Source organism: Vidua chalybeata, chromosome 12 (assembly GCF_026979565.1).
Source record: "Vidua chalybeata isolate OUT-0048 chromosome 12, bVidCha1 merged haplotype, whole genome shotgun sequence".
NCBI lineage: Eukaryota > Metazoa > Chordata > Aves > Passeriformes > Viduidae > Vidua > Vidua chalybeata.
The window spans coordinates 15,607,819-15,633,284 of NC_071541.1; the positions used below are offsets into that span (position 1 = coordinate 15,607,819).

Sequence of the window (25,466 nt, forward strand, 5' to 3'; positions counted from 1 at the left end):
TAAACAGAATTTTAGTTTTATATGACCATAAAAACGCTGAAGTTCACATCTACAGAATCAAAAGGGAACAAACACCAGCTCTGGTCAGTCAGACCCAGGAGTGAACTCTAATTTTCCTCCCACCCAAAGAAAACCATCTCACCCTTCCCATCCAAAAAATCACCCTGCAGCAAGAACCGCAGTCCCCTCCAGCCCCAAGAAGCGGTTCTGCAGGGGGTGGCACTGTCCTGTTGGAGGGCAGCAGAGCAGGGTGGGGTGAGGCACTCGAGGCAGCAGCTCCCCGGCAGCGCCGCAGGGACCGGGGCTGCCCAGCCCCGCACAGGAGTCCTCAATCCCCGCTATCATCAGATAACTGCCGCGGGGGCAGTTAAGCTCCTTAAATGAGCCACAGGTCACTTCACACACTGAAAGGGTCAATTAGTAACTTATGTTGCCACTTAATTGCTACAAGGAGCTCCCAGGAAAGCCGCTCCCCACCCTCGCCTTCAGCTGCGGCTGAAGCCGATGCCCCGCTCGGCCGCCGCGGGCCCCGCGGGCTGTCCCGCACCGCCGGCAGCTCCCTCCTGCCAGGCCTGGGCTGTGGGGAGAAGGGCTCAGCTTGCTCTGTGCCGCACAGCACCCGCAGCTCGTCAGCACAGCCAAAAGCTCACTCAGAAACCCGTTTTTCATGGGAAAAACAAACAAAACTCCCCAATAAATCCAACCCAAAAACCACAACCACCCCCCCCCCAAAAAAAAACCCACAACAAAAATAACAACAAAACACAAATCCCTATCCAACACTCATGGCAAATTTAATACTCTATTTTCTTTTAGGGAGTTTCCTTCAGTCAGAGGGATTTTTTAAAACTTCTGCAAAAAGCACCCATCACTTTTTCTGTTCATTTCTTCACAAAAGCTGAACTCGGCTTGCGTTCACATTTCACAAAGGTCTTACATCTGAGGTGATCAGCCTCTCACTTCCACCACTGAGCACAGAGCTGGGGAATTTTCCTCCCTTTTGGAGGCTGACCCAGCTGAGGTTTGTGCTTAGCCATGGTTTGAACCATCCTGTTTGCTGCTTCTCACAAACCTGCCACAGCACCCCAGGTTATTTAGCACAGCTCCTTCTGGAGCAATGTGGAACAGGAAAAGCTCACAGAATAAAGCTCCAAGCAAAAATGCTGTATGAGGATCCACAGTGAGAGCAGCAAATTAGCTTTTTAATTGTGGCATGTGGTAGGACTAAACAAACAAACATAAATGTAAACATAAACTAAACATAAACAAAGAAAAAAACCGGAAATAAGTCTCTCTTTTTCAACATCTGAATGCAGAAGCACTACAAAGGTGCAGCAAAGGACCATCTCTCTGGTAAGGCTTTCAGAGTCAGAATCCAATCACTTTTCTGGTTTTATTGGCAGGACAGTGGCAGCAGAGCAGGCCTTGCTTAAATCAAGCCTTTGAACTGTTTTGCTGGTATTTTTTGCAAGACCCCATTGCACAGCTCCATCCTCACAGATCCCTGGAGACTCGGGACCAGTTCAATGAAGCCACATTCCTGAGGGGCCATAACTCTGCATTAAACACTCTGATCAGTCTGAGTTCAGAATGTTCAATACAACCTCAGACATTTACAGCAGAGGTTCTTGCTACTGTGAGAAAACTTGCAAATCAGTGTGACAGGTGACAACAAGCAAAACCATATTTAATACATTTGATTCCAAAGCACAATTTATTCATCTTATTCTGCACGGGTGTACATATTTATGCTCTCTCTTTCTCCCCATATCCTTAATTGCTACAAGTCCTAAATAAATTCAGCTTTCTACTACGTGGAGACTTATTTCTCTGTATTAGACAGGATGACTGAGCAGCACATCAGCCCAGAGGCAAAGGCAGGGGAAGAAACCTGACACAATTCCCATCTCTGGCATTGCCACACAACCAGTTTGTGTCAGAAGAACTTTCAAATCAAGCTAACATTTTCTTACGTAAAATCTGAGAAGTGTCCTACAGAGGTGCTGTAGAGAATATTCATCCACTTTGGAGGTAAGACAATTCTCTGTATGAATATCAGCAGCTTCCTAGGCAGGTGCATCACTTCCCATTTGTCCCCATTTCTACAGGCCTCAGTGGGAACACTCACTCTTTCTGAATTTTATCACAAATTACATCCCGCTGCTCTCTGATACATACAGGTAGAGAAAGAATATGGAATTATACCATTTGGACTGGAGAATGCAATGAAATATTAAGGAAGTTAGCCCTTAAAAAATATCTGAAATGGAAACAGTCTACACTAGGCTGTGCTCATCTTTGGATTTGAGCTAAATTCTCACTGCAAATAACTTTCATGCAGTTTTAATGTGATTTAGTTGAAGACTGTCACATTGGACATTTAAACACATCACAACTGAAGGTCTTGCAGACTTCAGTAAGGCTAACCCAAAGGTTTCTCACCCTGAACTGTAGATATAGTTCAATCTGATTTTAATAACAGTTAATCTTTTTCATCTCCACCAGCTGCGAGGCCATGAATAAATAAAGACAGGTTGGAATTTCAGGAGTTGAGAAAGACAAGAATAAAAGTTGTCTTTTCCCCTCATAGCATCAAGGGAGCATCACAACCAGCAACCCTGAGCTCTGTCTAGGTTCTTGGAGCCAGAGCCTAGATGTAAAACCAGAAAAACAGAGGAGAATCTCCAAAAGCTGCTGCAAATTATTAAGTGAAAGAAAATAACACCAGTCAAAATGATAACTCATAAATATGAAGGCAATGTTCCAGCAGTGGTTTGGACTGGTGTAACTCAAAAGCACTTCAGAAAACAATATTAGAGGGCACAACAAAACCACTGTGCTTATGCTTACACAGGCATTTGCTGGGAACTATCTCTGAATGCAAGTAAAGCTCTCATCATTTATTGTTTGCTCTTCACAGCCTCCTGTACTCAAAGCTGGCACAAAGGGAGCTTCAGGGGAAATAGCTGCTGAGCAATTTCAAGCCAGTATCAGACCTTTCCTCAGCTATTCAAAAGCACACAGTGAGAGAGGACTCTGTGACCTGCTACTTTTTGAGGAAGATGGAAAAATGTCAATAAGGGTTTTAAGACGGAGGGATGTGTTATCACAGCCTGTGGACACACCACTGCTCACCATGTAAACAGCTCCTCACTCCCTTCCTTACACTCTGTGACAGAAGCTTGCAGTTTCCACTAGGCAAGGAAAAAGTATTTGCATGTGCCAGGAGAAATTCTACATCCACACCCATGATACTTTTTCTTGACTATTTGAGGATATAACATTGACAACAACTTGACTGACTTGCTGTAGTTAATAATCAAAAAGCGTATTTCAGCATCATAAAGCAGATAGCATTCTCCTAAAATACACTATAGATTAAAATTATGTTAAACATTTCTTCAGCAACACTGACAAAAATTAGATTTCCATAAAGCAAAGGTAGAAAAATTACCAATAGTGAATTGTCCTATGAGAAGAGCAGCTTGTTGGACAATTACCAAAGAAAAGTAATACTCAGATAAAATCTTGATCCAATTGTTTACACTGATAATTACAAAATAAAATTTGCTTTATATAAACTGTAATAGGTAGGGACCTCCTCAAAGAAAAGGAACAAGCCATGGCAGGCAAGACAGACCAAATGGATGGTCCCTACTTCCACATTTCCAGAAAGCTATTAGTATTCCCAGTCATCCCAGACTAGCACTCTTCATGGCCTGGTGTTCCAAGGTGATCCAAAACCTGAGCTGATTTCTCATAATACACCACTCTGCAGGAGGTTAGGTATTGATATCACAAGCCTATCAAAGAGGACACAGCAAGGCACTTCAGAAAAACAGGAGAGATTACAATGGCAGCAAACAGCTTCAGTTATCTGACTTTTCCAACCAGCAGCAAAAGCTTGCCAAAACATTAAGAAGATGAGCACAAGGACAGAGCTAGGTATTAACCACTCTGAAAGAGAAATGCCTTAAAATAGTAAGTGTTAACACCACCAAGCTTTTCATAAGCCCATCTCATAGTGGTACCACAGAAAGGTAAATAAATCACAGCTTCTTGAAAACACAACCAACAAGCTGGGCCAGATTTTGTTTCCCTTTCGGCCAGTGCTACACCCTGCTGTGATACAGAGCAGTAACAAACCCAGCCATGACAGCCAGAACACAACGCAGAATCTGTGAAACTGGAGCTTCTCCCCGTGTACAGCACCAGGCACACGCACTGTGGGACACTCACTGTGCTCATCTTTCTTGCACATGGCTAATATTTTTAGAGAAGCTGGGCTGGACTGTTACCTGCATCATACTGCTGTTCTCCATTCATCTCCACAGGAGCCCAGTGGCTGTTCCCAGCAGCCAGAAGCAGGGCAGGCCGGGGCTGTCACTGTTCGGTGGTCATGAGTCGCCTCCCGCCTTCCACAGCAGCCGGGACATTCAAGAAGGGATCCTGGAAAACACCTGAAAAGGAACCACTGGTGAGGAAATCTTCATGGCATTTTTAGCTGCTTTTAAGACAGAATCCTAGAGTGGTTTGGGTTGGGAGAGGACTCGAAGACCATCTCTTTCCAACCCCCTGCCATGGACAGGACACCTTTCACTGTCCCAGGCTGCTCAGGTCCCATCCCACCTGGCCTTGGGCATTGCAGGGATGGAGCAGCCACAGCTGCCCTGGGCACCCTGTGCCAGGGCCTCCCCAGCCTCACAGGAAACATTTCTTCCTAATATCCATTTTACAAACCTATTCCTATTAGCAATTAAATAATTATTTCATTATGAATGCTAGAAAATAAGTAAAAACAGGACTAAAGCAAGCCCACCAGGTCATTAGCAGTGAAGCACAAGTTCCGTTTCTTTACAAAATTCTCCACAAAAGCAAAGTTACATAGTAAATAAGAGTCTAGGTAACGAGTTTCTTTAGAAATAACACACTTTGACATCTTTACATAAATCAGAGATAACTGGTCATAAAACCAGGATTATTGACTTGAAAATTCTTGTAAGAAAAAGGTAATTTCAGAAAGCCTTTGCATTCTTGTTGAATGTCTGTGAAGCACCTGTTTTATTTAAGTGAGATACCTGAAATAGTAGAGAGGACTAAAGATCAGGTTCTAAAAAACATAGTTTGTGCTCCTGAAATGAACACATTTTGAATAACAATGCTTTATAAAAAGGAAGCTCTACACATTTGAAAAGTCTCTGATTTTGAGTTTTGTACAGATACAGTGTCTATGCAGACTACCTGATAACCCTTAGAGATACACAACATTGGCAGCTTCCTTCACACACAAATAAATCAGCAAACTTGAATAGAATAAAATATCCAGTAGCAGGGCTCAGTCATGCAGGAAGTTCAAGTACAATCAAAACTATAGCCAACTTCAAAAATTTTCATTACATGTGAAAAGAAATTTTTTTTTGAGAGTAGTAAGAGTTATCATTAAGAGCTCCTATTGAATGGCAGCTTAATGCCACAAAAATCTACTGTGTAGAAGATACTAATAACTTTTATTCATTACAGCTTCACAGGAATGTGTCTGGAATGGAACCCAGCTGCCAGTTTCTGCTATATGCCTCTAACCTGCTCCACTCCAGCTCAGAAAGTCTGTGCTCAGCATGTGACTACGAGGTCACACGTTAACTCCCAACCCAGCTCTGCCCCTGTGAGAAAGGTACTGAGAAATTAAGCACAGGCTCCACTCTCACTGGTTCCTCACACAGTTGTTCAGGCTCAGAGGACAAAGCAGAGCAGGGTAAGGTGACTCAAGTCTGTTCCCAGACTGTCCTCTCCCTACACAGACTGAGCTTCCATCTCTTCCATCTTTTATAAAGTGATGCTGGAAGAGGATGTCACTGGCACGATGCTCAGCACACAGAGAAGAACTAACCAACAAAATACTCTTTAATCATTAATCAAAACATGCCTTGGTAATGGCCTAGCCCAAGTCTATCAGCTGTCACAGTGCTAAGGCAAAACAAAGGCAATGCTGTGAGCAAAGCATATATTCCACAAGTCTGGGGATATGCCACTGCTTTAGAATAGTGTAGCCCTGGCAAAGTACATTCAGAATTAATTGCAATTAAGCTATTTTCAGTTTATGGGATACAGTTCTCAATCAGCTTCTACAACTAAACTATGTGACGCAACTACACTTTTTTTCTTTATGCAACATGAGAATATTTAGGACACTACCTTCCCCACCAAAAAAACCCCAAAACAAACCCACAAAATCAAACCCCAAGCACCAAAGAGGCTGTTGATTTAGAAGATGCCAAACACTGGCAGCTCCTGTTGAAGCTGATTGATATTCTGCCCAAGTCAAGTTGGGTTGTTATTCAGGATTTCATAAGCAGTTGTGGTGTTTTATGTACACAAAATTGAGAGCACTTGTAATTAGCACCCACCATGGTTGCTGCTTACAGTCTGGCACCCCAAAGATTATCTTTTGATAAATCTCGAGGGAAGTGGAGCACAAGTGCTGCTGGAACAGAGCAGCTTTGGAAATACTTTGGACTCTTCAGTCTCACTTCTGCATTTCAAATCTCCTTTCAGCACATGAAATATTCAGATGTTAGCAACTGGAGGCAGCATTAAAAACAGTTACAGTTCATTAAAGCCAGATGGCTCACTTGAATATGAAAAGAAATCAAACATAAGTTGGCTGTTGAATTAAAGTAAATCAGCTGGTGTCTGAGGCTTAATATCATTTTAAAACAAAGGCGCACGAGACAATGGGGACAGGAGCCACCCCTTAGGACGGAGCTCCAGCAAGGATCGGGTTTCAGCGAATTCCTTCATGCCGAGGCATCCAGTAAAATCTATTTCAAACCGTGGTCAGCACGGGCAGCAGGAAACCTGTCCGAGCTCGGGCAGGGCAGGGCTCCTTCAGCACCGAGCTCTGCTCCCAAAATCTGCTGCTCGGGCAGCGAGGATCCCTTCCCTTTGTTCCTCTGGGAGGTGGCAGGAGAGGGCTGAATGCCCTCCTGGTCCCTGTGCCCATTCACACGTTCAGCCGGGCTCTTTCACCTGAGAAACAGCAATCATGCGTTTTCTCGGAGGGGAAATGACACGTGCACTTCTTCCAAAGCCATTTGTAACTCCTTTTTCCCTAGGACTCACGGTGGGCCCGATCCTGGCGCTGGACGGGACGGGGCTCCAAACCCCAGGGCACAGACCCCTTCACAATCCTAATTCCCGATGCTGCCGGGCAAAACCTACACTTCATTTGCCTCTGCTTCTATTACTGCTGCAGAAACCAGCAATTCCCACAGCCTCCAAAAAGCCCACCACTCCAAGTGGTTTCTTAGAACCTTTTTCCTAATCTAACACCACTACAAGTCAATCATGAATATAGGTCTCAGCTGGCCCTTTTGCTACATGAAGATGAGACAGTGGCTCCAGGGGAAAAGGGGAACATGCTGGAATCAAGATTTGTGTGTGACTGGGTACTGGCAGGCACACAGCTTATCAGTGCATGAGCAGAGCTGAGGTAGAATGCAGTTGCATGGGGTCCTCTGCCTAGGAGATAAGCCAGGCCCAAAACATCAGCCCTTTGGAGAACAACACATCTGCACCCGCTCAGAGGACAGAGACTCCACCCAGCCCGACTGAGACTCTGCCGACTCCTCACTGACACAACAAAGTCGAAAATGGAAAGGACCTTCTTGGATGACAACTTAAGTTGAAATGTTTTATTAAAAAAAAATTAATTCTTCAGAACAATAAGAATCCAATGCAGTATACTGTTCGGGTAAGAGCCAACTTAGTTTTAGGTTCAACTTACAATGTGTAGCACTTCATTCATAAACATTTTTGTGAAATGCATTCCAGGTATACTGGTGAGTTTCACATCACTCTTAGTTAAGTGTCTTCAGCACAAAACAAGGTATGTTGTGCAAATTTCTCAACCAGAACCAAAATCAACGGTGCTGGAGAAAATTAATTTTCAAGCTATTCAGTGCGAGTTTTGTTCACCCTTTTGTAGCAGTACACTCACAGTTACAGAAATACCCAAACTCCCACACTGGGGTCAGTACATTTCCTTAAAACAGCCCCATCCTTTTGGGGGGAAATGCCAGAGACTCTGGCTAAGCATTGCTGCCAGCTCCATGGAAGGACACAGCTGATTACCTGCCACAGCAGATCAGCAACCACCTCCATCAGGCACAATGGCAGAGTTCTGCCTCTTTCGAACAAAAACCTCACCCTTGAAATCAGGGCTGAGAGAGGCAAAAGCAAACAAACATTCAGAAGAGCATCAGGTGTAGGAAATCTTTAACACCTGTGAAGGAACCCTTTAAGATTCACAGATCAAGTGTCTGCAGGATCACTGCTGCTGCACTTGGATGAGCAGCTCACCAAACCCCACAGAGCTGCAGGATGTGGGAGACACCAGCACAGGGGTTTTTAAAGCCACCAAGGCTTTGCCCATCTCCTCTCCCCCACCTGAGGGATTTTTAACTCCAGTGACATGCTGCAGGAGCAGGGTGGGCACAAACCCAGCCTCTGTCTCAGCTGCCACATGGAACACGACTCATGTTTTGTCATTCAACAACCACATCAACTCTTTTGCCAGACAGGACATGAAAAATATTTTCTTGGGAAGCAAAGTATTATTGTACACACATCTATGCCCTTCCCTCCTGCTCCATCCTACTGCCATTCTCCCTGCTGGAGCCCTTGGCAGAGGTCCTCCTTCTCCAAGAAAGCGTCTCCAGAGACCCGTACTTCATGCAAGCTCCTAGTTCTCCAGGCCTTTTAGAGTCAAAATAGGGTTTAAGCCTTTCCTTATAATTTTGTCTTCTCTTCTTTAGTCCCTACCAGCTGGAAGCCTGGATAACATTTTAGATATTTTCTAACCTTCAGTTGTATAAACAAGCAATTTTTTGTATAAGCATTTCACAAAACTTCCTAGTACCTGACCTCCCACAAACAAAAGACAAAGTGGAAGACTTCTTACAATGTCCAATTTATGCAGAAATTCCAAATTTTCAAGCCATTTTAATTGCTGTTCTGTGACAAGAAAATAAAGATCAGCTTTGGTTGTCTCTGTAGGAAAGAAAACTACCTGTCACAGAAGCCTTGGCTTAGCATTGTTAGCACACTCCAAATCTTTCCAAGACCTGCAAGGCCCAGAAAGCAGACGATGGATAGGCAAAATAAAGTTTGATGCCTCTATAACAAAGTAATAAAAATACTACCAATTTCATTAGCCACAGCTGCTGAAGGAATTATCCCACCCAATGTGGAGAACAGAAACCTTTGGCTGACTTGCAGTTCTTTAAAGCATTATTTTTACACACACAAATGAAACAGCTGGCCTGTGAAAAGTAGCTTATTTACCTGATTCTGTAAGGATTTATCAAAGACAAACAAACCACTGAATCACCTTTTATGCAGGTAGGGCCACCAACATTTTCTTTAGGTTGTCTTATCTGAACAGCAAAATTCTGCTGATACCACTGAACATGAAGAGCATATATGTATATAAATGCAAATAGGAACTATCACCAGAGTTAGATTCATTATTAAAACTTACTATAATTTCTTTCCCACCTGTGCTGAAATCTCTACTCACAGACAGTAGCCCTGACAACCCCCTGCTGCTCCCATTAGATCTGTTTTAGCAGAAGAGAACTCAGGTTCATCCATTCCATTGCAACAGCAACACTGAGACTCCTCAAAGAGAAGTGCATTTAAAGAACACACCTTCTGTTCTTACCCTCCCAAAGAAATTCCTGTAAGATGTAAAAGGGGCAAAGAATCTGCTGAGGAGGATCCAGGCTATTGCCAACAAGAGCAGGCCAGGCTCACAGAGTTGTGTGGCTCTGGAACACACCTCACACCTTCCACGTGGAAGTAACCACGAGCAAGCACCCTGCAGAGGATGCTAAGCCAGCCTGCACCACTGCACTGCACTGCAATAAGGAAGGTATCATTTCTATTCCAAGGGTTTATTCCAAATAAAAGGCCTGTGTTTGTGACAGCTCCCCAGCACTGACACATCAAGGTGGGCAGAACCAGCAGAGGCTGCTCTGTGCACACTGAACCAGCAAACCCCACTGTTATTGACAGGGTTGAGCACTGCTGTCCTCCGTGCACAGACACCTCCAGGACTCAGACAGGAGTCCAAGCACTCCCAGAGCAGCATCCCAGCTGTGCTCCTGGCCCCTCCTTGCCTGCAGCACACAGGGACAGGTGGCTGTGTCACCAGGACAGGGCAGGGGCATGCTGCACCAGGGAACCAGAGCCCCTCATGTCAGGTTAAATACAGCAAGTGCTGGCATTACACAGTCAAATACACAGGAACCTCGCAGCAGGTTACAGTCTGGCAATCCTTTCTACCTTGAAAATGTGGAGATGACTGTGAAGGTACATTTTATTAGCATAAAAATATTTACCAGAGAAAGGAGTATCTATTTGGTCACAAAATGGGACCAGTCCTCCCACCTTGAACTTGAACTTTCATTAGAGCTACTGTAAATCACAGAAAAACCCAACGAACAATAACCCATTTAGCAAAATTTTGCTGATACCATACGAGATGTTTATCTTTTCCACTTACATTTGGTCACTTTGTGTCTGTTTTCCACCCCTGATCCCTGTCTGAAGTCCAGTGGCTTCCAGGATTTGTCTCAGAGCCTGGATCTGGCCTGACCATCCTGGTAGCACACCTAGAACTGGGAAGCCTGGTTAATGAATCTTGAAACACACAGGTCCAGCTCAACAAATTACAGGATCTGACTTTACAACCCATGCTGTGCTACCCAGCCACTAAAGCCATTTCCATGGGACTGCAGGTTAAGTCCAGGTGAGAATGTAGCAGTCACAGCTCTATTCCCAGCTCATTTAAATGTTACTGGACAGAGAGACTTGACTTGACAGGGGAATAACACACAACAGGGTGTCCCAAAAAGTTCCCTTATGTTTGTAAGTGGTTCCAAACAGGTACTGTTAAATACAGTTTGCCACTGACATTTAAGACAGTCAGGAGTTCTGTTTCTTTTTTTAAATGCAAAATCTTCAGCATTGTTCTGCTCTCTTCATCTACTTTCATGGCACGCAGACTACAAGCACGTTGGGGGTTATGGGCCAAATAAAGAAACCACACAGAACAGACTGCTCTGTTTTCATTGTTGATTTTTTAAATTCATGTGCTATTGCATGAAGATAACTGCCTGAAGTTACAAGTTGGAAAAGAAGATGAAGGAAAAACGTGAAACTCCTGCTGCTCCTAAGTCCCAGACAACAGCCTGGCAGCTTCTTATCCTCTGTACAATGACAAGCAGCATGAACATGCAAATATTCTACCAGTAAAATGTAGTATGATTCAGGGTGAGATAAAATAGAGCACTCAGATGGAAAGAAACTCACTTCTACCTCTGGATCTGAATCCCTGGTGCAGATCAGGGATTCCCTGTATGGAGTCCCATGGGACATAGTGATGGGGAAAGGGCTGCTGCCTGTGAGGAAGTGATAGGCAAGAGTTTATCTGCCAGCAGGGGAAGGAACCCTTTGCACTCCCTTTGAGAAACCTATTCACTATGTGAGAGAAAAGTGTTTTAAATCAAAAAGTACCTTCATTGCACATACATTGAGGCAATTAACAAAGACACAAATTAATCTGATACCCAATTTGTACAATTAATCTGTAAGTGCCCAAAACATGAAAATTACTGGAGAAACCTCAGAACACCAGGTTTGGAAACTAATTTCAATCTACAAAGGATGTCAGGCCTGCAGACAACATAAGAAGGTCAATGCACTCTTCACAAAGTTACAATAAATAGATCCCTAATACTGCCACGAGGTTTGATTTGTTCAAACAAGGCTTTGCTGCTGTCTCATATTCTGTGCATATGTTATAGGAAAATCTTTAAATAAAACCTGAACAGGACACTCAACTTGACTCAGCACTCATGTCACATGAAGGGAAAAAAACTCATCACAACCTCCCAAATCCTTCTTTGAAAATGAACTCCTGTTTCAGAGAACCAGCTAATGGATGTAATCACTGCAGACAATACAATAATTAAAGGAGAAGACTGGTGGGGGAAGGAAGGTATCTTGCAAATAAGGCATTTAAGAAAAAATCCATGACACAAAACGCCTTTTGTATGTAAAAGCACACTCCTACTTGTCTCCTTCTTTTGTCATGCCATTGAAATGGCACACGATACAGAAAAAAGTAATGCATTACACTCATTTCTCATCCAGAAGCTACACTCAGAAAGGGCAACTCTCCCTTGAGCGCCACCCCAACAACAGGACAACTGAGATGTGGGTTTAGAAATTGACTCAGTTGTTGAACTTTATATTCCTGTTTTAAAATACTGGCACTCATACTAGGGCAAAACAAAGGGAGTGGCATTTCATTTACATTTCTTTGCATACATGGATCATCAGGCCTTCCTCCTTGGACAAATAATCCATTAGTCAAATATCCATTGTCAGTGGCAGGCTGGAGTGAAAATTAAGACAGAAAATGACTTATTTCAAAGTTTGCAATTTTGGTATCATATAATTTCAATCTAAGTAATTTAATCTTAAATAATTTCAATTAAAAAGCCCTTAATCACAGCCCCTTTATTTGTTTTTATGCTCATTAATGATATTTGAACATAAGGTCTGTACAGACAGATGCAACTGCAAATCAAACTGTCCAAGAAACAGAAAACCTATTTGCACAAGCAGTGGCACTAAAACAACCCCTCCGTGATTGCAAATAAAAGCTGCAGAAGCAAATAGGACAGAGTTTTAGCAAAAGCAGTCATCACAACAAATCAAGTTGGATCAAAACAGACTAAGAACTCACAATTTTCCTTACAAAGAAATTAATTTCTGAAGGCCAGCACAGGGCACCAAACAAACAGGGAAAGCCCGTGGCTGCAGAAGTGCCCTATGGAAAGTGAGGTCCGAGGTCATTTTCCCTAACAAGGATGCTGTGTTACCTATTAGCAAGAACATTAACTGGAAAGAGGACTCTAAAATGTGACAACCACACCTAACACACACTGACCCCATTCTACAAAGTCACCTCATCATCAAGGCCATCAGTGCCCAGGCCTTGCCTTCAGAGATGCTGAGAAGCAGCTCTTCGTTTCAGATGAAACCCGAATAAATGAGGCTACAGATTTTGAAGGGCCAGGTCCCAGAGCCTGCCCTGTCGTTTTCTTCACAAACCCATGTTTCAGTCCAGCATCGCTCCAGGACTTGTGTGCCTCAGGTTTTTACTGTCATAGCTTAATCTCGCTGCTTCATTACTGTGCAAGGCAGGTCTGATGGCCAGAGCAGTCCTGGAGCGTTCCCAAGGAGCTCTGCAGGCAGCAGGTGCCAGCAGAGCATCTGCAGAGGGACACAGAGAGAGAGCCCTGCTCTGCCAGCCTGGGGACAAGGAGCAGCGAGTGAGGACATCCCTTCCTCCTCCTCGCAGCTCCTGCAACCTGGGACTGACCCACCCTTCCCAAAGTCCTTCCCCAGCACTGCACAGAAACACCAGCAGCACGGAAAATTAAACAGCAGCAGGTCTCACTTCTTCTGTAAGGAAATGTTCTCTTCTCCTCCTCCCCAGCAGACCAGCTCAATTCAATGCATGTTACCTACACACCATCCAGATGTTAATCTTTGCCAGGACCACAGTGATTTTCTACTCAGTTTGAAAGTCAAAACATGACTGTCAATTATCACCCTAAAATTGAGGGGAAGCCAAAAACAAAACCATAATTCTACCATGCATGGGCATCTCTGGGGAATGTCTCTCAAAGCCTAGGTCCCTCTGCTCGAGTCTCCAAATGTGAATATAAGAACTTCTAATTCCATTTTTATTAAATAGATACACTTTCCATCTCAACCACTGAGCAAAAATTATCACCTCAAGTCAGAAATCCTAGATGAGGCAAAATTCAACTTCCTACAAGGCATATTGAAAGATCCCTCATAAAAATAAGTGCTGAGAGCAGGTTATCCTACATCCTAAGTTCCACCAGTTGTCCAAGAAAAAGCCCTCTGCAGTCTGGGTTCAACAGATCTTTCCTTGGATCCCCAAGCTGTTTCAGAGGTCTCCTGTGCACTCCTGAACACCTCCTGTGCTGTTAGCAGGAGATGCATTCTGACCTGAGCTGCTCCATATCTTCCAAAGATAGTGTCGCTGAGGAGGAAGCCTAGAGTGTAATCACCTTGAACTAATCTAAGCTAAGTTACTTTAGGACTGACAGGACAAGATTCCCCAGCCCAGGGCAGGATCTATCACTCCCATGTGAGACATGATAAAACTGCAGAGGAGGTTACATGATTTCCCTGCAGGTGCAGGAAAGCTCATGGCAGAAGCAGGAGCAGGAGCAGCCCGGGGTGTGCCTGTGAGAGATGCTCAAGTGGAGCATCTGGCAGATAATACTGGGGCTTCAGAGTGTAACAGCAAAAATAAATGTATTTTCCCTGATGGTGACAAATACGAGTTTACTGACACAGCTCAAATGCTAAAAGCAAAGCCAGTGATACTGAATAACTAGACAGAAATATCTGAATTATTTAGCAGACAGTGCAGAAGCACCAAACAAGCCAAAGCATGATCTGACCAAGAAAAGAACAAGTAAAAAAAAAAAAAAACCAAACTTCAACAGCTATTAGTTTCCCACTGGACAGAAGAAACAGCTGAGTGCAGGATTAAGACAGCAGCCATGGCAGAGAGGAGGGCGAGACTGCATGGCCAGGGATGGTGACAAGCAGCACTGCTGCTTTTTGATTGCCAAATACTACATTGGCTAAGCTGCAACATGAGATAACATCCCCAGACTTTTTTTTTTCTCTTGGACAATCTTTCTGAAACACTATCCGAAACCCTGAAGTATTCCTTGGCTAGTATCAGAAAGGAATGGAAAATCCACATTTCAACCACTCCTTTTAATAATCCTGTGGAGAAAATCCTGACCAACTGATCACAGCTAATATTTCTTCCTCATTTAACTTCCAAAACTCTGTCTCCTGCAAATGACATTTTATTTATAGCAGTGGTATTTGCTGTATAACTGATTGGGGAAGGCTGTAAATGAGCATCATTGCATATATATGGAAAACAATGATAAAGCAGTCATCAAAAAGCTACAGAACATTTAAATATTCAAATAAGGCAATCTGCATAACCCCCCACCTGAATTTTAATTTTACAAAACTTACATCATACCTTTGTGCCATAGATGATCTGTGCAAGCTAGTTCTTTCCCACAGAAAAATGGCACCTTTCACTTTTAGATGTGTCCAAGTGACATTCATTTTAATTCCTGGAGCGAAGGGTAAAGGAGGCTTTGCCATAGGAGGAGAGGTTATTTCTAAAGTCTAAGTGCTCAAGGCAAGAAGGCAAAGGTGAAGATGCTGATGAGCCCCAGTAAGGGGCTTGCAGCTCACTAAAATGGGAGCTATCAAAATAGAAAGGAGAGAAAAACAGTGCTGTGAGGTGAGGGAGACAGACATCACAGCAAATCAGCCTTTAGAGAAGCAAGTACTTCCAAGGGAAAGAGAGGATCAACATGTGGGGGACCCCATAAAGAAGCTGCTTTTAGCAAGCAGGTCAAAAAGATGCCATCATGAACTGGAAGGTTAAATTAACACCTGGCAGCTCTGAGCTGGGATCACTCAGAAAGAACTTTACTTAAAAAACACAAAACAAACCCAAACACAATGCTTTTGCAGCCTTGCAATGCTGAAGTCAGAACATTCAAAAACTGTACCTTTGCACTTCAGATGCTGCAAATGTAACAGGTAGGGGAGATCAGGAGAATTTCTTATTCAAACCTTACTCTGAAATCTTGAGTGAAGCAGATTTTAAACACTTTTTCTTTCCATGGGATTTAAACATTATTTTACACATGTTCCCAGTTACTTTTTTAGCATTTTTGAATGTGGAGATTCACTACTGCCTTAGAAACAGCTCTGCTCCATCCTTAGTGCTGCTTGGATTATAAAGAGCAAACACCAGAATATTCCTCAGACAACCAAGATCACTTTTAGCACCACTCAATTCCCTGACCACAGACACATTAGGTCATACATATTTAAAGAAGCATCATGCCTGACAAACTTAAATTTGATAAGAAAAGCCTCAAGAAGGAAAGGGTGTGAGGCTCTTCCTCCTGGTACACACACAGCTGGGGAGAGGGGGAGCAAGGGAAAGAAGAGGGAAATGAGGGGTTCAGTAAAAGCAATCATTGCAGTTTTGCCCTCAGGATCAGAGAAAATAAACACCTAAAAAAAAACAGCCAGTTGCTTCAGAAACAAAATTTCTTTCTTTAAACATTAAGCAGTTTGTCCAGAGATTTTAATGAAGAAGTTGGGGACCAAACCCACCAACCCTTCAGCAGAAGACTTGGTAATTTATTTTACTGCTTTCACAAACAAGTGAGCAACAATGAAGAGAGCAAAAATCAAAGTGCTAACAGTAAATGTCCAAATAAGTTCTTGCCTCAACATGTGCTATGAGAACCTTTGATGTTAAAGAAAGAGGAGGAACCTGAAAGGAGAGGTCAGGCTTTTCTTGAGAATAACAGCTCCTCAGGGCTCAGCCTCAGCATGGAACAAGGAAATGTACCTCAAAATGTTTGTTTCCAGACTTCACCACTTACATGTTCTTAAAAGACTTGTGAACATTCTTTGTAACTTGGCTGTAGCTCCACTCATAACTTAAGCAAAATAAAGCTGCACTACTCTGAAGAAGGTAGTTCCACACCCACTCATTCATCCCTATCCCACACTAAACTTTCCACAGGGACAAACTCACACAGCAAAGCCAAAGAGGAGACCATGTCTAGGCTGAACCTTTATTTATAAGATTTATAAACAACTACTACCCCCCTTCATCTTCCTGATCAGGCACAGTATTCAATTCTAACAGCAGAGATGAATGAAGCTTCCAGTCCTCAGTTATTTATAAGCCTGTCAGTGTCCCATCACCCTGGCTGTCACACAGTGTGCTTTGCCTCCACAGGATGATGGAGCACAGGAAATATCCAGGCACAGACCAGAAACTGTGGAGCTCAAGTAAGAAAATGTTTACTTTCCAGATTCACCTGAACTGCCCCAAGGTCTCGAGCAGGCATTAACTGGCAACATCAGCACTGGCAGCATCCAGCACACAGGTCAGGGAGTGTGTTTTTGCTGAGAGGGGATGTGCAGCAGAGGCTCAAGCACGAGCTTGTCCTGCAGCCACGGAGCAGAGCTCACTCAGGTGGCTGCACAGAGCAGCAGAGCAGACTGGCACTGCTCTTCTCTCACACTTTGGAAATCTCCCCAGGCATCGTGCCAGGAGAAGCCATGGGAAGCCATCTCTGTTATCTAGAACCTGGCTGATCAATGCAACTTGGCTTTGGAGCTACACAGCAGCTTTCAGTGAGTTATGGAGTGCAAAACAGGAGTGTGGATCATACTTTCAGGTTACCTGCACTTACAGCAACAGCTGATTTCTTTGGGTATCAGTCCCAAATAATGTTTGGGAAGCCTTGAAACCCTTTTCCCCTTTTAGCTGTTTGCTCTCAATGCTTTCCACCCACCAGAGCATCACCCACTCACTCCAGAGGTTCTGTGCCATGAACAGAAGAGCAGTGCTCCTACAGCTCTACAAGATCTACACACCACAGTCCTCAAAAATACCAATTTATAACCAGCATGAGGGAATTCAGCCTTGTTATATAAGCTAAATGTTGGTATTTAACAAGCTCCACATATTCAGTCATTGGATGGTTGCACACACAAAGTTGACCTGTTTTATTTAAATTAAATTTTAGTTACTCTAAGGACAAAATTCCATACTGCACTTTCACTTTTTTAATCCAAGAACTTGCAGAAATGAGGCACTTCTATGGGATCTGTGTCATTAAAGCTGGTTCTGATGAGAGAGCCTTTATGCCCACATTGTCTGAAATAAGCACAGCCATGCAGAGATTCTCATTTATCAGCTAAGCTGTATCACTATGCATTAAATAAGCTGTCCTCCATAAGCTAAAAAATAACCAAAAAAACACCTTTTCTCAGTCAGAAAAAGAGCCACAGGAAACACAAGCATTCAGTGACCAAAAAACAAACAAACAAACAAACAAAAAAATCAGGATTTCTATATAGATGGTTGTTTTCTCTGCTTCCCTGACACCAGCAGTATTGCCAAGGATTTGGAGGAGCCATGTCCATCAGTATTCACCAGCACTTGATTAATTGCTCCTGACCAGTTTCCCACTCAGTGCTGAACACGAGATCACCTTATCTGTGCTGATATTTGAAGTACACACAACAGCAACTGGCATTCAGACATGTTAAATAAACTAACTTAACCAGCATGGTTTGCACTTCATTGCATGGATTCTCCCAACACAACAATCCCAGGAAGGAACTCCCCCTCTCTCCAGTCCTTTGGGTGACCAGGAGATGCAGGTTTTCCCAGGGAACCTCCAGCATTGCCCTCCTTTATCAGTTAATGGAAGGCCAAGCCCATGGTGAACTTCATCGTTTTTAGCCTGCCAGGGAAGTGCACAGGCAGACTAACAGTTAATGAAATAAGCATCTATTATTGCACTAACACTGAACTTGTATACTTTAGAGAAGACTGAAGCTATTTTACTCAATAGCAGCTGTGTTTACACTATAGCACAGTCTGGTACCTCTGAAACTCAAGTGAACTTATATCCCACAGTAACTGCTGGTTCCAAGGGAAAAAAAAACCTGTTAAGACAGGGAAACATGTTTCATCTTCTCGTGTCAAACGAAAATCTTTACTTTAGCAGCTGCTTTTAAAAGGTACAACTTCATTTATGATAGATCAGGAATACAAACTGAACCCCAAATATAGGGAAAACAGTTGTTTCATTTATCCACTTCAGTATGTTTCATTTACTTATATGTAAAAATTCATCTGAGTTCATCAGATCAAACTTTAAGGTACACAAATACATTTTAATCAACATGAAAGCCAGCTTACAGTTTAGACTCTGAGCTGCATCCATCGGTCACTGTCAAGAACACAGCACCTGTACTCCAACTTTCTTCAGATGAAAAAAATGTCCATTGTCAAGAGAATTCAGTGTTACTTATTTAGGCAAGTAGATATCTTCCTTTCTCCTGTTAGCACCCACTGAACAGAATGGGAAATAATACTTTTATCTAGAACTACCAAAAGCCTCAGACATCCATCCTGCACCATGCAGTCAGCTGGACTAGATCTGTGAAACTCACTGCTCAGGAAAGGAAATACCTCCTTGCTGTCACCTGAAAACCACTGTTTATGCTACAGTGATGATGCCAGATCCTTCACAAGAGTACCAGCACAGAGCTAAATCCCCAGGTAGGGAATGCCATCAACCTTTGAGCATCACCTGTGAGCCTTCTGCTTTGGCTAAGCAGAAAAACCATTTGGCACAGCCACAGCCACCAGTGCTCTGAACCTGCCACAAACAGCACCAGTTGTTCAACCTTAGAAAATCGACCCTTCAGCCTGGTCATTTCACTCCTTGCTCAGGATACTATAATGTCATTTTGTGGGTTTTACTTAATAGTTCTTCTTGGGCAATCAGTCTTTAATTTTAATTGAGGCTTACTCTATTTGCCTGTGGTTTATGGTGCCAGATCTGTTTTGGGCTGGTGAATAAAGATGATTTCCCCTGAGCTTAGAGTAACACAGGTAGAACAGATCTAAAGAGCAGCAAATTCTAAGTCCAGAGGTCTCTATTGCCCAGCACATCACGTAACCCTGCTGCCTCTAGAGTGCAGCAAGGGGACAGCTGCCTGCTGCTGCAGCTGAGCTCTGGAGAAGGGAATGTGACATTCCAGCTGTCCTGCTGTGCCTTGCATCCCTAGCACCCTTCTCTAAAAGCCAGGCAATGAACCCCTGTGCACCAGTCAGTTTGCCTACCTAGTCTTGGCTTTCTTCTAAGCCAGCAGAGAAGACAAAATAACAGAAATTAGAAAGATCTGAAAGTGCTACATCTAAATACTGAGGGAATGCAATCCTCCCACCCATATAGGGGAAAACACAGTGAGAAAAATGAGGAAATATGGAATTTATGGCTGGCTTTTTCCAGCTACTTCCACTCCTGTAAGGCTGATCAGAAAAGCTTTCCCAAAAGGCCACTGCCTTCCTAAGAGGCAGCTGGGGATTAAAGATGCTAAAGTCAAATGCTGCTCAGGAGTTGAAGATAAAATTCCGAGCTGCTCTTAAGTTTCCTGCCCTCCCTGCTCCAGAGCCAGTTCATTATTGTCACCACAAACACAAATCAAACGGAGCAAGTGGTGGCACTGCCACCTCTGCAGCAGCATCGACGCTGACCTGTGAGCAGCTTCCACTGAACCCACCCACGAGCCAGAGAGCAGGAACAGCACTCAGGGGGTGACAGCCAGCACTGCCACACAGCTGCTCAGGCCACACACAATCTTCTCATTCTTTTAATCAAAATTACTAAAAGTGTAATGGCTTCTGCTTTTAGTTGTCACTGAACCCAGACAAGGTGGATTAGCTCAGCAATGCTGTGTGACATTGGGCATGCTCTGGATTTGAGTGAACCCACACGGGCTCTCTGCCTCTGCTCTCAGTACCTCTTCATTTAATGCAAAACTCCAAGCTTATTTTTTCATAGCTGATGCATTTATAGTCAGTTCAGACAGAGATCACATCATTAACATCTATTACCAAGAATTTGTAACTACCCAAAAGGCACATAAATGACAGTATCTTTAGAAACATCCTGATCTTAAACAGATGCCTACCAAAAAAAAAAAAAACAAAACCCCAAAGCAATTCTGTTACAGTGATTCTTAGTCATCACTGTAGCACAGCCTATACTTTGCTATGAAGAATTTGTGGGCAGAGGACACTCAAAATAAGCTTCCACAATTTATGGCAGCACTGATGTTAAAGACAATAATTGCAACAGGAATAAATAAAGTGGGAATTAAGTTAAATGCCATGAGGGCTTATTAATTTGTAATGTAACCAAATTAATCTACTATCAGTATCTAAAGAAAAACTACTGAAATCAAGTGCTCTTGGAGAGTTGTTAAGAGGAAATGAGAAATTTGGTTTAGTCTTCACTGCCACTTAACTCTTTTAAACAATATGGGATTCCAGGCTCACACTCCAGATTTCCTGTTTTAAACAGCAAAACTGAAAATAACCTCCTACTTTACCAGCATGTGCTTTTTGTTCTCTGATGCACCAAGCTAAAGATTTAATATGGGAGTGTTGTCTGCAGACAGAAAACAACATCTGGCAGCTTTCTGAGGATCCTGTCTGAAGTGACTCCCCACACTGCAAACCGCACAGGAAATCACCTGCTGCCAGAGCCCCAGGTATGCTCCAAGCCTTCACACCACGTTTCTACTTACCTGACATTCAGACTCCTATTCTAAATTGCTGAACTACTGTACCAGGTGTCCCAAGAGGGGACAGGTGCCTCCCCCTGGTTTGTATTGTACTTGTACTTCACAACAGCTTCTCCTTGTAACACAAACAGAGCTGCAGAACTCAGCTCAGGTGTGCGGGGCATGTGGGACTTGGGTGGTAACACCTGAAGTGATACTGCTCTACAAACACCACTGTGCCTTGCAGTGCCAGCCTCTTAGCAAAAAAAAAAAAAAAAAAAAAAAAAGACATTCCTGCAAAGAGACAGTACTTAGGGTGATTTTTAAAAGGGAAAGATAATAAAGATCAAAGTAATTTTGAAAGCATCTACAGAGCAGACCCCCACAGCCAAAGCTAAACCAGACAGGTCACTTCTGCCACTGAGTGACTGAGACCATGCAGAAGGAGTCCCAGTGGCATGTGATGTGATGTCACACAGGAAATCAAAATTTAATCAAAACATGGAGGAATTGCAGATCTTGGGTTGGTCAAAACAACCACATTTCAGCACAGCTTAAAACATGTGGAACATGTCAGCACTTCCAAGAAATCCACTATAGTTATTCACATCACACCTTCCTTATTCAAAATTTCTACCCAATTTTTCTACATAAGCTCCAGGGAGCACTTACTCCAACAGCAAGCTGAGACTGTCACCTCAGTTATTCAAAAGTATTAAGTTATAAAACTTAAAATGTTTACTAAATTATTAAAACATATTTATCAACAGCTTTGCCTTAGATATCAGATTAAACAAGACCTAATATTGAGCTTTTCACCTGCTCAGTGAAATACCTTTCAGCTTTATATACACAATAAACTGACAACATCAGGGAAACAGATGATGTAAATTTATGAAGAGAACCAGACATCATCAAAAGAACAGGAAAATTCATGGTTAAGGAGAAACTGAAATCAACTAGAGGGGAGACAGAAATTTTGCACAGCACACCAGTTTCCCCACACTCTGAATCAGTCACGGCCAAGCAGCTGAAAAGGGCACCTGACACATTTATGTGGAGGGAGCTGCACAGCTCAGGGGATTTGGCAGACATTAAAGCTCACCTAGAAGTGCTCCCCAGCTGGAGCAGTGTCAGGATCTCCCCTGGGCACTCAGTGCAGGCTGGGAGCTCTCCCTGTGTGAGCTGGGCTGAGCACAGAGAAGGTGTGAGAGGAAACCTGGCACTAAAGCAGCTCTGACAGAGGCAGAGGAAGCCCTGCAGGTCAGGCAGCCCCAGGCTGGCAGCACAGGGCAGCTCAGGATGGGAGGTCAAGAGCCACTGATGGTGTCTGTACAATAACACAAAGCAAGGCAGGTACCACAGGGCAGTGACAACAGCCCATTGCTCCCTGCATCCTTCATCCTGGCCAGAAATGGGCTCCACTGACAGCAAAAACAACCCCTTTCTGTTCTAACTAGAAGAGACAAATGGGTTTGCTGCAGTTACATACACAGAGCAATGCCTGAAATGCTGCAGCAGCCAAAACCAGGGGTTTTTGTAAACATTTTTTCTTGTCTGGTGTCTCAAAGAAAAGATTGTTATGGAAGGTCTTTGAGCAACAAAGAATAGGCAGGTATCAAAAATGGATCCTTACATTTGGTGTATTATGTGCACATTAAACCAAGGCCACCCCGCTCCAGGCTCTCACTCTGGCAGCCTGTTATTTCTGGGACATACTGTTAACTCCAGTCCTTCCAGGCACTGCCCCCTCCCTGATCAAGACTCAATCTCTTTCCTTCAGCCACAGCTTTCTGTAACACTCTTTATCTTGTACCCAAAATCATACCAATAGCATGAACGAGCAAACACGAATTTTCTATTTTCCTCATGTCACTTTGTATAGTTTTTAAGGGTTTCTTGTATTTGGGTAGATAAAATCTTGTTTTATTCTAACACAATATTCTATTTCAGTTCTTAAAACCTGATAGGAAACCCACAAAAATACAGAAGGCACAATAAACCTCTTATCTGCTGCAACTCTGAACTAATGTTACTGCAAACTTTGTACTATTTTCATGACAGGACAAATAGTTTCAGCCTTTTTATTTATATAAAGTCTGCAAAGGCTTTGTCATTGTGCAGGGGAGATTGTGGTAAGAGGAGAAAGTGGTAAATTAGTAAAAGCTTGATTTTCCAATATTAATCTATCTAGCATGATTATAGTGTCCACATTGATGACAAGAGCTTTAGTCTAAGCTCAGTCCACTTTTCAAATAGTTAAATATATACTTTTCAAAATCAGGTAAATATACAATGAAAATTTATCAGCAAACATTAGTTATTGGTATAGCTTCCTACAGAGGACTGTCAAAACTATCTCTTTAGGCTTACAACAATTAATAAAACTGATTATTATGATAAAAATCAGGCTAATGAGCAGCCACATATGAAGTCTTATTGACCAATATAAGGGAATAACAATACAGAGAAGTTTAAATAAAGTTCAAGTTAAAAAAATCTTGCCACAAGTTCTTGGTTTACAGTTGATTAGTTATTGAAAGACACAGGGTAACAAGTCATAAGGATCAACTCTATATTAGCAGATCTGCAGCAGAGTTAAACTATGCCTTTGCAGCTTGCATTTTTTTTTTAAATTTTCCAAATCACCCTTCCTCAAGTTTTTCAGGGGGAGGAATTAATGCTAGGTTCACTTTCTATTAACTTCCACTTGCTTCCCTGAAGCAAACTGTAGGCAACTGAGAAAGAAAAACATCCCACAAATGTGGGGATTCTCGTAACTTTGTATTTGTAGCATAGAAATGATTCAGCCTGTTGGCAGAGAAGGTATTTAATGACCAAGTCAGCAAAGGCAGCCCTCATCTGCAAGAGCATCTACAGCCTGCAAACACACAGGAATGCCTCATGCATCTCCTTGTACATGGCTTGTGATGAATAAGAAAACAAAACAAAACCACTGCTGAAAGCGAGTGCTGGCAGAAGTGTATCCCCAGCACTGCAGTGACAATAATAATCAGACTTCAGAATTAACAACCACCCATCAAAACTGGGAAGATACAAACATGTGTCAAAGGTATGTCAGAGCATGGGTGACTTATTATAAAAAAAATAAACGAAAAATATCCTACTCACATAAAAGTGGCAGTGGTAAAAAAAGGCAGATTCCTGCTGTGGGGGAAGAGAGGCACCTGTGGGCATGTACAACTGTCCTGTATTCAATCTGTTCTGTACATCATTCTATGCACTTCTTAGGCACCTACAGCAGGTGAAAACTGCTGAGCCCTGTAACTCCTTCTGTGAGGAAGCATCAGAAACATCTAGAATATATCCACTCAACATGACAGTAGGTTATAGCAACTTTAAAAACAATCTACAAAGACTTTCAACATTCACAGCAGACTACACGAGACCTGCTTAAAGCAGAAAAGTTTGTTATATATTTTATTTTTAGAAGTCTCTACCTTTCCCTTGATGTGGTTTTCTACTGATACTTAAACTTCTCCCCAAGATAGTTCATGAAACACTTGAAAGTATTTACAGTTACAGTAACTGTACATACAGTCTCCAAGTCCCAAACATCTACAATGCAGTTGCATCATTAATTCAATCCATCCCAAAAGTGGGTTTAGATACTATCAGGACCTTCCCTGCAATCCCAGCTCCATGCCCCAGCAACACCAGCCCACTGCCAGCAGCTAATTACCAAACCCATCATAGATGAGGCTCCTCAAAGGACTACAGCCACTTAAAGGCATTTAAAAGCTGCTGTGAAACTTTTAATGCAAGACACGTTTGGCAAAGGCCAGTTTCAGATTGAAGCCCAGAACTTCTCAGTCTGACACAGCTGCCAGGAAACACGTCCAGAGGGAAGGATCCGAGTCACACACAGTGTTTCAATTCATGAAAAGCACTATGAACATGCTTAGGTTCCTCCATTTCTATCTCCCAGCAGATCAGGAGGGAACCAGCAAGCTCATCTCTCGATGAAACAGGTTTTCCACTGACTTTCTCTGAAAGGATTGTGATTTTTTTTTTTATAGATTCAAAATGCAAATGCACTGGTGGCAACCTGAATTCAGGAACCTGTTCTCTGAGCAGTGATTACACACTTGCTCTCTCCAGCTGAAAAGAATAGT

At 42.9% G+C, this 25,466-nt stretch overlaps 1 protein-coding gene across 1 annotated transcript in view; it reads right to left on the reverse strand.

The window, feature by feature from the left end:
* SFMBT1 (Scm like with four mbt domains 1) overlaps positions 1-25,466 on the reverse strand; it is a 66,283-nt gene that overhangs the window by 26,641 nt on the left and 14,176 nt on the right. The window contains exon 2 of the mRNA XM_053953645.1: positions 4,299-4,460. Coding sequence (XP_053809620.1) covers positions 4,299-4,326 — 28 coding nt within the window. The 5' untranslated portion in view covers positions 4,327-4,460. The remainder of the gene's footprint in view (positions 1-4,298; positions 4,461-25,466) is intronic.